This window comes from Vipera ursinii (genome assembly GCF_947247035.1).
Source record: "Vipera ursinii genome assembly, chromosome: 2".
NCBI lineage: Eukaryota > Metazoa > Chordata > Lepidosauria > Squamata > Viperidae > Vipera > Vipera ursinii.
In genome coordinates, this window is record NC_139513.1 from 186,126,986 (window position 1) to 186,142,985 (window position 16,000).

The window sequence follows — 16,000 nt, forward strand, 5'->3', positions numbered from 1 at the left end:
TCAGTCAGCATGAGGTTAGATGGCTTGAGTTTAACTCATTTGCCGCTATGTTTGCAAATGTGGTTAAATGTTCCTTGGGAAATTATAGAGAGGGTGGACCCAGTGTTCAGTTCCATGTGGCATGGGACAGCTTGAAGCTTGACCTTGAGTCTAAGCTTCTCTTTAAGGGGGTGATGGGCACCAGTTCTAAACATGCTCCTTCTGCTGGAGCAATAGCCAATTCTGTGTTGCCCCAGGGCCCCAGTACCTTTCCTGGGAAAGTCTTTGATTGGTGACCTTTACAGCCAGCTGTGATGTGGCCTTGTTTGCCACATGCCTGGCATGTTGCTGTGTGGAATCTACACTCCAAGCATCTATGTCGGCCTCCACAGCCCGCACATTGAGTGAAGGAACTGCCTTGTCAAATGGCCGCTGGCTCCTTTCTGGTTGCCTCTACAGCTGATTAATCTCATAATCTGTGTCAGAGTCTTCAGCTATTTCAGTGTCCTCATGGTGGATGGTTTCTGGGCTGGGACTGTTCTTGGAGGGCCGTAAGGCTTTGACAGCACTCCTGATGCCTTCTTCAGCCATTACCTCCCTCATGGCATCTTGGAACATGATGGTCTCCCTTGCAAACAACTTCTGCTGGAGGTCCCTGTTCCTCACCCTGCATACTAAATGGTCTCACAGTCTCTCTTCGAGATCTGTAAAGTTGCAAAGCCAGGACGCCTGTCGTAGGGCAGCTATGAACTTGGCGGCAGACTCTCCTGGTTGCTGTTCCTGCTGTTCGAATGCATGCCTCCATGCAATGATGGAGAGCTTTGGCTTGAAATGGTCCTTGAGCTTCTTCTTAAGATCTACGTAGGTGACCGACTCTAGTGTAGCAGGAGTGACTAGGTTTTTGGCTATATTGAAGGTTGCCTGGCCACACACACACAGGAGCATTGCAGCCTTTAAGCCATCTTCGCTAACTTGGTAAGCTCTCAGATAGTTATTGATGTGGGAAATGTATGAACTCCACCTCTCAGGATGCGCCACGTTGAACTCCTACAACTTGCTGACCTTGGCCATGGTGAGTTGTTTTTGACCTCTCAATGCCTTGTGCTGCTAAGGCTTCTTTGCTGGTCCTAGGATGGGTCCTTAGGACATGGTTGCCTCCAGCATGGCTTACTGGCAGACAGAGGGGGGAATGCAGTTCCTGCCAGGGCTCTGATGCCTGGCCTCACCCCTAGTGACTTCTGGCTCTCTTCTTCTTAGCAGCACATCCCATCCTCATCACCACTGTTATGTTTCAGGATCAGTGAGGCATTGACAAGGCAGTACGGTGAAACAGCAACACCTTTATTCAGTTAACACAGAAGCAGCACTAACTGCTGCTTCACTTGTATTTATATGGACCACCGCTAGTCGGCAACCAATAGAATTAAAGCAGTAGTTCCCACCTAAAATGCAGACTAACAATTCTGGAGACAAGTCTGGAGTTTAAACAGCTTCGGCTGTTGACAATTAATAAACACTTTACAAGTGATTTATATCAATACATAACAATACTTCTTCATCTTTGTATATGCACAATATAAATAATATAAGTAAGCACATATCTCTTTCACTCTTTGACAACTGGGAAATTGTTTTCTTTACACCCTATGTAAAATAATTCTCTTAACCAAACCCATCTTGTTAGAGCCAAGAATGTCATTTTTGGAATGTAATTCAATATCCTATTTACATCTTTAATTACTGTGTTTTTCTCTAAGATTGTATTGACATATGTGGTAACTATAACCAAAAGAGAGTTAGAAAAATATCAGAAAATATAAATTAGAGAACTTTCAAATTTTGTACAGCACTAGCACACAAACCATACACACACACACACACACACACACACACAAAATCTGATATTGATGCCTTTTAAAATATTCTCTGGGGAGTACAATAGACATGAAGAGTAATGTCTTTGTGTAGTTACCCATGTAGTATGGCTGTAGTATTATTTATTCTTCTTATTATCTTCTTTACTCTCCCCTCTTATTGGTATTATTATTCAGATTATCATTATTCAGTTGCTTTGCATGTACACTGAGAGCTTCTGCACTGGAGATAGATTCCTTGTGTGTCTAATCACATTTGGCCAAATAAAGTATTCAATTCAATTCAACCCAATATTTGTTGATGAATTAATGGTGTCCTTTCATTAGAAGAATAATAGTTTTTTTTTTTTTTTTTAATTGAAAAGTTTTATAAAATACAATTTTCCTTTAAAAAAACCCCCCTTCCCCCTCCCTCCTCCCCTCCCTACCTCCCCCCTATCTCCCCCCCTCCCCCTCCCCCTCCTCCCTCCCCTACCTCCCCCCCTCCACTTCCCCTCCTCCCCCCTCCCCCCCCCCCGACTTCCCAGAGCAAAATACAAGGTATATATCTAAAAGGCAATCATAAACAATCATATACTAACAATTATAAACTCTAAAATCCATCACTCTCTAGCTTGTATATAGTAAACCAATCCTTAATAATACTAAATATATATAAAAAACTAAAATAAAAGAAAACTAGCATCATTCCCATCTATGTTCTTCCACAATTCACTATTACCTTAACATATTCTCATTTGCACATTAATAAATAGTTCTTACACAAATTAACCCACATTAACCCACAAAACTTTCTTCCTCTTCCTCTGTAGTAAGTTGTCCATTAATTCCAAATTAAAAAAAAAAAAATCTATTACCATACATAGCATCCCAAAACTTTTTTTTTTTTTTTTTTAAAAAAAACACAACTACCACTTAACTATAAATATTTTGTGGAAGTTCCATAGATTTCTACTGGTCTTATTTTTTTTCCTTTTTTGAGCGTTTTAAGGCAGCACGCGTCACCCTCTGTTCTCTAAGATCATCCAAAAGAGTTGCAGCTTGAACTCCTCCTGTACCCTTCTCGTCTATCTGTGCATCTTCATCCTCTTGATGTTCTCCTTCTCCAGATCCCTCTGCAGCTTCCAGAAGTGTTGATGGGGTTACTTTCAAGACATTATTATAAAAATCATGCGCTTGCTTCACATTACTCAAACAGTACCTTTTGCCATCATACATGAAGCTCAACCCAGCTGGGATCTCCCATCTGAACCTTATATCTCTTTGCTTGAGCTCTTGCACAAGAAATATAAAATCCTTCCTTCTCTTTAAAATCTTTGGAGGAATTTCTTTTAGAACCAAAACTTGTTGACCAGCAATCACAACTTTGGTATCGTAGGCAGCTTGTATAACTTCATCTCTAATTTCCCTTTTTACAAAATAAACCACCACATCTCTAGGCAACTTTCTCTGTTTAGCAATCCACGAATTCACACGAAACACTTTGTCCATACCTTGTTTTAATTCAGATGCTGGATGGTTCAATACTCCCTCTAAAGCCTCAGAAACCAGCTGCTTTAAATCTTCCTTAATATTCTCTTTTAGGCCTCTAATTCTCACAGCAAACTGCATCTGGTAAAATTGGGCCAAGCTCTGTTCACTGTCGATTTTGTCTTTTAAATCTTCAATTTCCAATACTTTTGCTTCTAATAAAGCATTCTTTTGAATCAAATCTTGCACTTGATCATCCAGCACCTCCACACATTTAGCAACTTTTTGCACTGAGGACAAAATGTCTACCTTCATTTCTCTAAGTTTCTGTTCCATCCTTTCTTCCATTCTCTGCTCCAATTTCTCCAATTTCTCCTCCATCTGTAGAAATTTAACACCCATTGACTCCAAAATTAACTGGGTATGTTTTTCAAGATCCTTCGATGTCAATACATCAGGAGAATGCAACGCCTGCAGCAATGATTGTTGTTGCACCGGAGAATTTCCAGCACTCCGAAAAGTTCTAGGGGGAGGTTTAGCCGCCATCTTTTACTTACAATTGTGACGCACTTTCACTTTAAGTTTTAAGCAAAGTCCATCAAGCTTGAGAGTAAAATAAAATCTTCTTCATCTCTTCATCTTTCCCTCTTGTACTGCTCTGCCTGCTCTTTCCCTTTCATAGTCTCTCCTTCAAGCAGGGATGGTCGCAGACGCCTGGCTCTGCTCCATGAAGTCCGGAGCAGAGACGCTAGCCAGCTGGGAGCAGCCCAGGCTACGGGGGAGTTCAATCCTTCAGCCGCCCAAGCTCCAAGCTCAGGCGGCCCCGGAGAACTCAACCCCCACCTGGGGGCTCACCCCCTCCTCTTCTCCCGAGGAGGGGGCTTCAGATTCGCCCGAACAGCTGATCGACGCTGTTTCGGGCGAAAAAACACCAGCTGAGCCGCGGGCAGCCCGGGAAGGCTCCCTCCGTCGCCGCGGAGCCACCGGAAGCCCCAGAAGAATAATAGTTAATGTGGACCACGTGAGCACTAAAAATAAGTTTATTATTTGGGATAACCCTTTAACATAATTACTAGAGCTTGTTAAATTTATGCTACAATATGGCTTATATTGAATGTATGCTTTCAGTTGGTAAAAATTTGATTTCATTTCACCAGGTTCAGACATATAAAATATATTCATTACTTTCAGAAGTTGGAATTAAATTAGAATCAGAATAGAGCTGGAAGGGACTTTGGAGATCTTCTAGTCCAGTCCCCTGCTCAAGTAGGAGTCCCTACTTGAGGGGTTTTTCCAGCTATTATACCCTTGTCATGGACCGATCATCATCTCCTGCGGCTGGCCTTCCACTTTGCCACTCCCTGTCGCTGGGCTGCGGAACTGAGCAGGTGGTTCCACCCCAGGCGCCTAATGCACCCTGAACGGTTCCAGGTAGCGCTTGGGTCTGTGCCTGCCGCCTTCACTCACAGCCCAGTCGATGCCTTGGTGGAGGCCTGGGAAAGGGCAGCCACGGAGGCACTCGACCGCGTTGTGCCCATGAGGCCCCTGACCCAGCGCAGATCCCAGTGGGCTCCATGGTTTTCCGCGGAGCTCCGGGAGATGAAGCATCGGAGACGGGGCCTAGACAGCTGTTGGAGGTCCAGCCGGTCTGAATCTGACCGATTGCGGCTAAGAACCTCTACGAGGGCTTATCTCGCGGCGATGGAGGCAGCGAAGTCTAACTTTTTCGCTACCCTCATTGCGTCTGCAGATAATCGCCTGGCTGCCCTGTTTAGGGTGACTCACTTCCTCCTTAATCAGGAGGTGAGGGAGGAGCCCTTGTAGGGTTGTGCCGAGGAGTTTAGTTAGCATCTGGCAGACAAAATTGCTCAGATTCAGGCTGGTCTGGACTCCGACTGGGCAGAGTCTGACGGCGGGGAGATGAGCGGTCTTGGGAATGTTATCTGGGAAGAATTCAACCCTGTGACTCCGGAAGAGGTGGACAGGATCATGGTGAGGCTGAGTTCCACCACGTGTCTATTGGACCCGTGCCCCTCCTGGCTGGTGTATGCAGCTCGGGAGGGGACACGAGGCTGGCTCCAGGCAGTAATAAATGCTTCGTTGAGAGAGGGTAGCTTCCCTGCCGCCTTGAAGGAGGCGGTGGTGAGGCCCCTCCTCAAGAAGCCTGCCCTGGACCCGGCTATTTTGAACAACTATCATCCGGTCTCCAACCTTTGCTTCCTTGCGAAGGTTGTTGAGAGCATGGTGGCGCATCAGCTCCCTCTGTTCCTGGAGGAAGCTGACTATCTGAACCTGTACCAATTGGGTTTTAGGCCTGGGTACAGCACAGAGATGGCATTGGTCGCGCTGGTGAATGATCTCTGGCGGGCTCGGGACAGGGGTTTCTCCTCTGTCCTAGTCCTATTAGACCTCTCAGTGGCTTTTAATACCATCGACCATGGTATCTTACTGCGGGGGTTGGGAGTGAGTGGCACTGTTTTACAGTGGTTCTCCTCCTACCTCCTGGGTCGTTCGCAGTCGGTATTGGCAGGAGGGCAGAGGTCGGCCTCGAGGCCTCTCGTTTGTGGAGTTCCTCAGAGGTCGGTCCTCTTGCCCCTCCTGTTCAACATCTATGTGAAGCCGCTGGGTGAGATCATTTGTGGTTTTGGGGTGGGGTATCATCAGTATGCTGATGATACCCAGCTTTTCATCTCTACCCCAAACCAACCCAGTCATGCCCTCAATGTGATGTCCCGCTGCCTGGAGGCGGTTCGGGTCTGGATGGGAAGGAACAGGCTTTGACTTAATCCTGACAAGACCGAGTGGTTATACATACTGGCAGTGCTTTTTTTGTAAAAGAAAAAGGTGCCAGAACTCACACATGTCATACAACCCGTCTTGCCTACCCTACAAGGTTCCATCCAAAAAAGGTGCCGGAACTCCGTTCTGAGCGTTCTATGAAAAAAAAAGCCCTGCATACCGGCATCTCGGGCAATCCAGCCTATTCCATCTTTAACTATGTGGGGTGAGGTGTTACCCCCCGTAGATAGGGCTCGCAACTTGGGCATCCTCCTTGACTCACAGCTGAGTTTGGAAGATCACATAGGAGCTGTGTCCAGGGGGGCTTTTGCCCATGTTTGCCTGGTGCACCAGTTGCAGCCCTATCTGGACCGAGATGCCCTACGTACAGTCACTCATGTGCTCGTGACCTCTCGAATAGACTACTGCAATGCTCTCTACATGGGGCTGCCCTTAAGGACCATTCGGAGGCTTCAGCTGGTGCAGAATGCAGCCACACGAGTTGTGATGGGGGGTCTCCCGATACTCCCATGTAACACCTCTTCTCCGTGAGCTACATTGGCTCCCAGTTGTCCTCCGGGTGAGATTCAAGGTGCTGGTGATGACCTATAAAGCCCTAAATTGCATGGATCCGAATTATTTATGGGAGCACCTGCTGCCAGCGTCAACTTCCCATCGCCCCATGCGCTTTCACAGAGGGAGTCTCCTCAGGGTGCTGTCGGTCAGGGAGTGCTGGCTGGTGGCCCCCAGGGGGAGAGCATCCTCTGTGGGCACGCCTGCCCTCTGGAATCAGCTGCCTGTGGAGCTCCGGATGGCTCCCGACCTTCACTCTTTTCGCCATGACCTGAAAACCTGGTTATTCGAGCTTGCCGGCCTGGACTGAGGGATTGGGGTTTTAAATTTCATAATTTAATTTATTTTGTTTGGGGCTAAATTTAATTTAATCTATTTTTAACTTTTGTATGTCATATTTTAATTGCCCTATACACCGCCCTGAGTCCCTTGGGAGAAAGGCGGTATATAAATCTAATAAATAAATAAATAAATAAATTTCAGACAAGTGGCTGTCCAGTGTCTTCTTAAAAACCTCGAGTGATGAAGCACCTACGACATCTGAAGGCAAGCTGTTTTACTGGTTAATTCTCCTCACTATTAGGAACTTTCTCCTTAATTCCAGGTTGCTTCTTTCTTTGATTAGTGTCCATCCATTATTTTTTGTCTTGCCTTCTGGTGCTGTGGAAAATATATTGACCCCCTCCTCCTTGTGGCATCCTCTCAAATACTTGAACACTGCTATCATGTCACCCCTATTTCTTCTTTTCTCTAGACTGGTCATTCCCAAATTCTGCAACCGTTCTTCATATGTTTTAATCTCCAGGCCTTTAATCATCTTAGTTGATCTACTTTGCACTTTTTCCAAAGTCTCAACATCTTTTTTGTAATGTGGTGACCAAAACTGGATGCAATATTCCAGATGTGGCCTTACTAAGGTTTTATAAATAAAGTGGTACTAATACTTCACGTGATTTTGTTTCTATGCCTCTTTTTATACAACCAAGGACTGTATTAACTTTTTTGGCTGCTGCCACACAACTGCTTGGATATCATTCTTTCCCCAGATATCTAAATATATATGCATTGTAATGGGCACATGAACTGAGGATGACCCAGGAACCAGCCACAGGCTAAAACTACTGCTTTAAGCATTTGATATGAATCCAGGAGGCTCCCTCAATCATGAATCTATTCCTTCATGGGAAGTGCAATCTATCTAGAGTTCCTGAAGTTCCTGGAAGTTTATTGACAAAAAAGGACTTGGTCTCTGAGGGATTCATTATAGGTTTTTTTAAACCCATCTAGACCTAATAGTTTCCATATACTCATTGAAGTATGTTTTCATGGTTTCATGCCTAAGGTGGGACTATACCTCTTGGTCTCCTGGTTTCTAGCCTGATGCCTTAACTTCTACAATAAACAGGCCTGAAGTAGCAATGCATAATTGAATATTATCCATATATTGATGACATTTCATCCTAATCTGCCAGAATTATTTCAGTGGCTTCATATAGATGCTAAATAACATGGGGAAGAGCATTGAGTCTTGTGGTATCCAGCATTGGAGCAACCATGGCTTTGAGTACTCCTCTGCCCCCCATAATTAAATCACCATGAGTGAATTAGGTGGCCAATAAATAAAAATATTGCAGACTGGAATTCCTCATTCAGAAGAGCAGAAGGACAGAGTCTCAAACTTCCAGCTCTTCTAAGCAATCTATAGGATGCCATGGTTGCCAGCCGTCTGATAGCTCGAAGCGAGGCATGCTTCCTCATCAATGTCCTAATGAAGATATATGGATGAGTCTAAATCTTGACTGGCAGAAATCCAGATAATCCATTTCTTCTGAACTGAGCCATTGTCATCTTCTCATCCACTGTTTCTAAAAAGGGAAGGCTGGAGACTGATAAAAGTTGTCAAAGCTAAGTTAGGGAGAATGTCTACCAGAGGGTGACTATATGTCCAAATATCAAGTCAACTGTGGAAATATGTTGGCCATATTCTGATCACATGTGGAAAAGAAAGATTTTATTTTTTTCCTAAACTTTAAGGTGAGAAAGAACATGATGAAAATTTCAAACAAAACTCTGATATATTTTTTCTTCTCATATTCTGTATGTTTTCAATATGCCATGTATTTTAAACATTTGTATGAAAAGATTCAAAAGATTTTACAAATACCATGAATAAAGGAAGATAAAATCCTAGCAGAATTAGTTAAATATCTGTGTTTGTTTAAAAGGCAAAAATCACAAGTAATCAAATTATTTCTTCCCACAGATATTAAAAAAATTACAAAGATAGTTGGTGGTTCCACAATTCGAAAGGAGATTGAAGGTGAGCTGTGTGAAAGAGAACAAAGAGCAACCTTGCCAAGTATGCCTAGTGGAAATAGCATGTAATACTGTAATAACTTTCAGTAACAGTTTGTTCCCATAATCAATTATGTTTTAATGAAAATTTTTACAAAATCTATAAATTTACTTAGAACTGCAGAAAAGCCACATAGTCAAGGAGGAAGAATCAATCTATATTTTTCAGCAGAGTTCTTATACTCAATTTGAGATTGGAGAAAGAAGAGATGGTGTGCTTAGTGGTAATATCACCCCATTATCTGAGCTTTGCTTACCCAAAAAGCAACAGAAACCAAAATGGGGGCAATTTCCTTTCCAATGATAATAATGATAATGATAATAATAATGATAATAATAATAATGATAATAATAATAATAATAATAATAATGATGATGATGATGATGATATAATAATAATAATAATAATAATAACAACAACAACAACAACAACATTGTTCATTATTCTGCTTGATTTATTATTTAAAAAGTTGCCTGGACATTTGAGGCATCTTATAAGAAATGTCAAACAAATAAACAATGTCAAAGATCAAAATGGCAAATGAGAATTATGATTTGCTATGTTATATCAAAGAGCTGCAAATTTCTCAATCTGCCCTTTCATGCAAACATCGATGACATTGCTTACATAATATGCATTATATCAAAACAAATAGATACCAATATAAGTTAAAGTATACTGTATGCCAACAATTTTTCATATTTCAAATCTGGCCACTCAAGTTGAAACCTCAGTCAAAACAGTTAAGTCAGTTTAATGCTACCCTCTGATTAAGGTATGACTATATTGTTCTGAATATACACTGCTAAATTCAGAAGCTTTAGAACTGCCTCTGCAGTTGATTCCTAGGCATTATGTTTTCGAGAGTATTTTTCTCCTAAATATTTTGAAACTTACCTAAAATGTATATCATTTTCATCACATTTCATGATATTTTAACAATGCTTTGCAGTGCCATCCATCACAAAGTTCACCAAACTGATTGAAGGGGAGCCAGAATTTAAGCTGGTCAGGGAAGGAGAGACAATAACTAAAGTGATTCATGGAGGTGAGTATATTTTGTGGTCTGGGCAGTACTAACGAGAAGGATTTTGAAAAGTGTTCCAAATACCAGTTCCAAAATTTAGATGCAAGTGTGAAGACTGGGTCTTGCAGCTATAGATTTGCTTTTAGCATGTTTTAATTATATATATTGCATCAGGAAATTAAATGTTTTAAAATTTTATTTCTTTCTTATTAATGCAAATAAAAGAAACCATTTTTCACTCTGCATGCTGAAAGGTTACTGAACTGTAAAGCTAAGATGCAATGTAGTTAGAACAGTTTCCAATGCTATTAATTTCTTAATGATTTAATCAATATTTTGATGACCTTCAACTGCAGAAATATCAAGAAACATGATATTTTTGTTATTCAAAGCTCTCAATAAAACTGTAAGCCAACAAGCAAAAATTTCAATATATGTTTTAAAATAACTAAATATTTTTATTCAGATTTTTTTTAAAAAAACACAACAATTTTAGTTTGAGATTGAAGATATATAGTCTTGGAAAAACTGGCATGCTCTTTTTTCCCCCAAGGCATCTCTAGTGAAAACATTTGAATTAACTATTTCTAACATTTTTGCCACTGTCCAAAAGTCCAAAAGCAGTCCAGTACATTGCAATTGATCTTGTCATTTATTTAAAAATGTTTTCTTATAGAGCCTAAAATTAAAAAATACACAAAAATAATTGATGGACATCCTGTGGAAGTGACTGAAAAAGAGGTGACTGAAGAAAGAATTATTCAAGGTAAAATTCATTTAAAGTAGTTTCAGTCTTAAAAATTCAAATTTCACACTGACCTGTAGTGAATAATATGTACTATTTTAAATTTTCTTGTAAATTCTGATTCTGGGACATTTGTGTTTAGTTTTGGCAACAAAAATAGTCTCTGACAGTACAACATAGTTTAAGGCATATGAAATATATATCCTCTGCTCTCTATAAAAAAGATGTAATTTGTGCTCAAAGTTTCCTTTAGTTGTATGTGCTCCTCTTACTGCTTTTTATTTAATTTCATGCATGTTTACAGCACATTCAAATCTCAGTGAAGACAGCAGAAATTTAATCTTTTATAAATAAAGCGATAATGAATTCTATATGGACATCTTTCAGCAATTCATTTACTTAGTTGTCAGAAGTGTTCATCCATCTTTTGAAATCCCAGTGTTTTCATTTTGCATATGACGTGCCAGCTACCAAATAATTTTATAATCACATAGTATTAAGGAAGATCCTGATAATCACAATATAACATTAAGAGTACAGAAAAGAAATTATAGAAGTTCCAAATAAAATTGCTGACTCTTTTTCAGGCCCTGAACTGAAATATACTCGAATCACTACTGATGGAGGAGTGGATAATGAAGAGATGCTTAAGAAATTGCTAGAGGAAGGTTAGTAGGTTACTCTGAGGTTAATCTGAGAAGATTGGATTGCATTTGAAACTTGTTCATTATCTGAAATGGCTACATTTATAAAAATTCAACAGTACAAATAGAACAGTACCTTAATTCTAAACTCAATTTAAAGCCTGCCTCACTCATACAATATCAGTCTTACCAGCCTCATTCCCACAGTAGACTTAATAACTGGGGGTTGGCCAGTTTGAACTGACTGGATGAACTATTCAGGTGGAGTTTGCTTTTTGCTCCTTCAACCTATTGATTTGAGCGGGAAACCCTCAGAACCTGCCTTCTATGCCTGCTGTCAACTACTCCTAATAAAAGTTCCTTTTGCAATGAATCTGTTCCAAGAGTTCTGCTTTCTTGGGAAGAGATTTTGAGGTGGGTCCTTACAGCTTGTCTTCTGAGGTGTTGCCTATTCCTTCCAGTTTAGTGTCATCTGTGTATTTGATGAGTTCCCCTTCTATTCTATTGACAAGGTAGACCACAACCTACTCCTTGCAAGGAAAAGGTGGGATAGACAACATAACCACCAGATGGATCTGTAGCTGGCTAACAAACCATACTTAGTGAGTAGTCCTCAATGGCACTACATCCACATGGAGAGAAATAAGCAGTGGGGTACCACAAGGTTCCGTCTTATGGCCAGTATTCTTCAACAGCTTCATCAGTGATTTAGATGAGAGAATAGAAGGAGAAGTCATCAAATTTTCTGATGACACCAACCTGGCAGGAGTAGCCAATATACCCAGAAGACAAACTCAGGATCCAAAAAGATCTTGACAAAGTTGAACAATGAGTCCTATCCAAAAAATTGAGTTTCAATGAGGAGAAAAACAAAGTCTTACATTTAGGCAGGAAAAATCAAATACAGATTGGGTGAGACCTGGCTTAAAAATAGTAACTGTGAGAGGGACCTTGGAGTCCTAGTGGTGATCACTTGACCATGAGCCAGCACTGTGGAGCAGCAACTAAAAAGCTAATACAATCCTGAGTTATATAAACAGAGGCATAGAATCAAGATCACTCGAAGTATTAGTAGCGCTTTATAAAACCCTACAGTAGTAAGACCACATCTGGAATACTGCAGCCAATTTTGGTCACCATATCACAAAAAAGATGTTGAAAGTCTGGAAAAAAATCAGAGAAGAGCAGCTAAGATGATCCAAGGCCTGGAGACTAAAACATACAAAAAACGGCTGCAGGACTTGGGTTTGGCTAATCTAAAGAATAAAAGAAATAGGGGAGACATGATAGCAGTATTCCAGTATCTGAGGGGCTGCCACAAGGAAGAGGGGGTCACGTTGTTCACCAGAGCACCAGAGGGAAGGACGATGTCAGGACCCACTTCAAGCCCACAACTTAAGAAAGCAGAACTCTTGGAAACAATTTCTTTCAAGCAGGAACTTTTATTAAGAGTAGATGATAGAAGGAATAATAGACAGGATCTGAGATTTCCCACACAATGCAGTAGATTATAGTATCCCCAATCAAGACCCCACCCCATAGATCGACCACCTGATGTGGGATAGCCAATCCCCAAGTGTTAAGTCCATTGTGGGAACCAGGCAGATAACATTGGCTCATCTCCAGCTCATGCAGCAAGGGTCGGCGGCTTCTTCACACCTTTATTTGAGAGCATAAACATAAACCAGGCACTGAGGTTACATTCCTTATTTCCTCCTTTGTTCTTAACTGACAGTTTAAAAGATAGAGTTCAGAGAGAGAGATAATGCAGGAAACAGGATACAAACCCAATAAACAAAATAAAGGATTACATTGTAGCAAATAGAGGAAGTGAAAGTAATAGCCCTGCAGGCACATCCCCCCTCCCCCTTGAAAGTATGGCAAAACTCAGGAAAAGGTGGAATGAAATAGAAATGAAATGAAATAAAATAGGAATGGTTTTTGACATCCTGCCCCCCTTAAAAATAGGAGAGATCCACCTCTAAAGAAAACAAAACAGGTATAGAGTTTAGTCTGGCTTGTTGGGATATTCTGTATGAAACTTCTTTAGCAGTTTGGGTGCTCTGATGTGACATTTGAGGACCCACTCATTTTATGAGGGGGGAAGGTGTTTCCAGGCTACTAGGTATTGAGTTGCCTCATGATATTTCCTAGAATCTAAGATTTCTTTTATCTCAAAGTGTTGTTCTCCTTCAACCATGATTGGAGGTGGTGGAGGGGGTAGTTTTAGCCATAAGGGGCGAGTATTGTTCCCTTTTCAGCAAGCTGCAGTGAAAAATCGGGTGTATTTGCTTGAGGGTTTTGGGTAGTTCTAATTCTACTCTTACTGGGTTTATGATTCTTTTAACTGGAAAAGGTCCTATGTATTTTGGACCAAGTTTTTTAACACCTGTAGGGATTTTAGGTATTTTGTAGACAAATATACCATTTCTCCTACAATGAATGGTTTAGGTTTGACTCTCCTTTTATCTGCTTGTGCTTTGTATGGTTGTCTAGCTTCATCCAGGGCTTTCCTAACCACTGGCCAGGTGTTTTGTAATTTTCTATACATTCTTTCAGTGATGGGATTGCTGGTTCATTTGGGGTTAGTTCTGGCATAGGGTTGAAACTTTGACTGGTGGCTACTTGAAAGGGAGTGTAACCTGTGCTAGAGTGGACTGCGTTATTGTAAGCAACTTCTGCAAAAGGGAGTAGGTCTGTACAGTTTGTTTGCCGGAAATTAATAAAGCATCTTCAGTATTGTTCGAGTACTGAGTTCGAACATTCCGTCTGACCGTTACATTGAGGGTGATGACTAGATGACAGTCCCTGAGTGGTCGCTAAGAGGGATAAAAACTCTTTCCAGAATTCTGATGTAAATTGCACTCCCCTATCTGATATGATGCGTTGGGGTGCCCCATGCAGTCTGTAGATGTACAGCACAAATAGTTTTGCTAAGGTTTTTGTGGTGGGGATCTTTTGGCAAGGGATAAAATGCACTTGTTTTGAGAACAGGTCTTTAACCACCCAGATGACAATGTTTCCATTGCTTTCTGGTAATTCCATTCTAAAATCCATGGATATTTCCTTCCATGGGGCTGAGGGATTCGCCCCTGGTTGTAGCAGTCTGGGTGATTTCCCTTGCAACCTTTTGGCAGCTGTGCAAATTGGGCAGCTGGCCACATAACTTTCTGTGTCCTTTTTCATGGATGGCCACCAAAATTGCCATTTAATTAAATGTAAAGTTTTTACAAATCCAAAATGCCCTGCTGATTTTGTATCATGGCACAGCTGCATGAAATTGACCCTCTGAGTGGCTGGTATATATAACTTCTCCCCCACCCATCGCAGCCCATCCTTGATCATGCACACGTGTCTATTTTTCTGGAACCATTCATATGTTTCTAAAGTTTTCCGAAATTCGATTCCAGTTTGGCTACTCAGCTGTGGCTTTATTTTGGCTTGGGCCGTGGTGGTTACTGGCACTGCCAGTTGTTGTTTGGGCATGAGTGGTTTAGAATCAGTGGCGTGCTGTTATATTGGGGCATGTGAAACAGTGCATCTGCCATGAAGTTCTTTGAGCATGAAACGGAATTGGTGAAAGTGCTGGGACCAGCGGGCTTGCTTAGGAGTGAGCTTTCTGGGTGTTTTTAGTGCTTTTGAGCGGCACCTTAAAGTGTGATGCCCCTCTCTCCCGCATTTGAAACAACCTGTTGATTTCTTGGCCATGGCCAATGGTTTTGCTGGTTCGTGTGACAGCTCAGGAGGGGAGAAGCCCCATGGTTTTGCTCGGTGGTATCTCTTCAGTAGATCGATCTCTGCTTCCTCTGCTAGGATGTACCATTCATCAAGTCCTCTAGGCAGACAAGCATCATACAGGTTGTAGTTTAGACCATCTTTGAAATGGCTAAGGAGGATGTCTTCTGGCCAGTTCAGCTTGTTGGCGATGGCCCGATATTCTTGTGTGTATTTGGCTACTGGGTGTTTGCCCTGCCTCACTGTTTTGATTCTCTCATGGGCTTTCTGGTCAGCCAGGGTGTCCTCCAATTGCCTTCTCAGAGAGTACATGAAATGGTTGAAGTTGTGGAGCTCTGGGGCATTTGAATCATGTAGGCTCACCATTTAGTCTGCGGCCACCCCATCCAGAGTGGATTGCACAATACAGATACGGGCTTTGTCTCTGGGGATGTCTCATCTGTACTTTTCCATGGGGCTTCCATCCTTCCCTGCCTCATCGCTAGACATTGTATTTTTTGGAAAGTCCACTGGTCAGGTTCTTCCTTCCAGGTTGACTCTTAATGCAGATCCTGTCTAATGTCAGAAACCACTTCAGCTCACATCTTAAAGAAAGAAGGACTCTTGGAAACAAGGTTTTCCAAGTAGGAACTTTTACTAAGAACTTTTACAGTTCATTCAGTCAGTTCCAGATCAGCCAAGTTCCATGTGGTAAGCCCTTCATGGGAAGAGGAGAAACATCAGTCCATTCATAGCAGGATCATTTCCACCCCCTCACATTCCATTCAGAGAAACAAACCAGATTCTGGAGGGTTTCATTCCTCTCCTTCCACCCCTTTT

The 16,000-nt window shown here is 41.7% G+C and overlaps 1 protein-coding gene across 2 annotated transcripts in view; it reads left to right on the forward strand.

Moving 5' to 3' along the window:
* POSTN (periostin) overlaps positions 1-16,000 on the forward strand; it is a 100,371-nt gene that overhangs the window by 79,495 nt on the left and 4,876 nt on the right. For both annotated transcript variants that reach the window (XM_083354461.1, XM_083354462.1), the window contains exons 17-20: positions 8,938-8,994; positions 9,983-10,078; positions 10,734-10,823; positions 11,390-11,470. In XM_083354461.1, the coding sequence (XP_083210587.1) occupies positions 8,938-8,994; positions 9,983-10,078; positions 10,734-10,823; positions 11,390-11,470 (324 nt within the window). The remainder of the gene's footprint in view (positions 1-8,937; positions 8,995-9,982; positions 10,079-10,733; positions 10,824-11,389; positions 11,471-16,000) is intronic.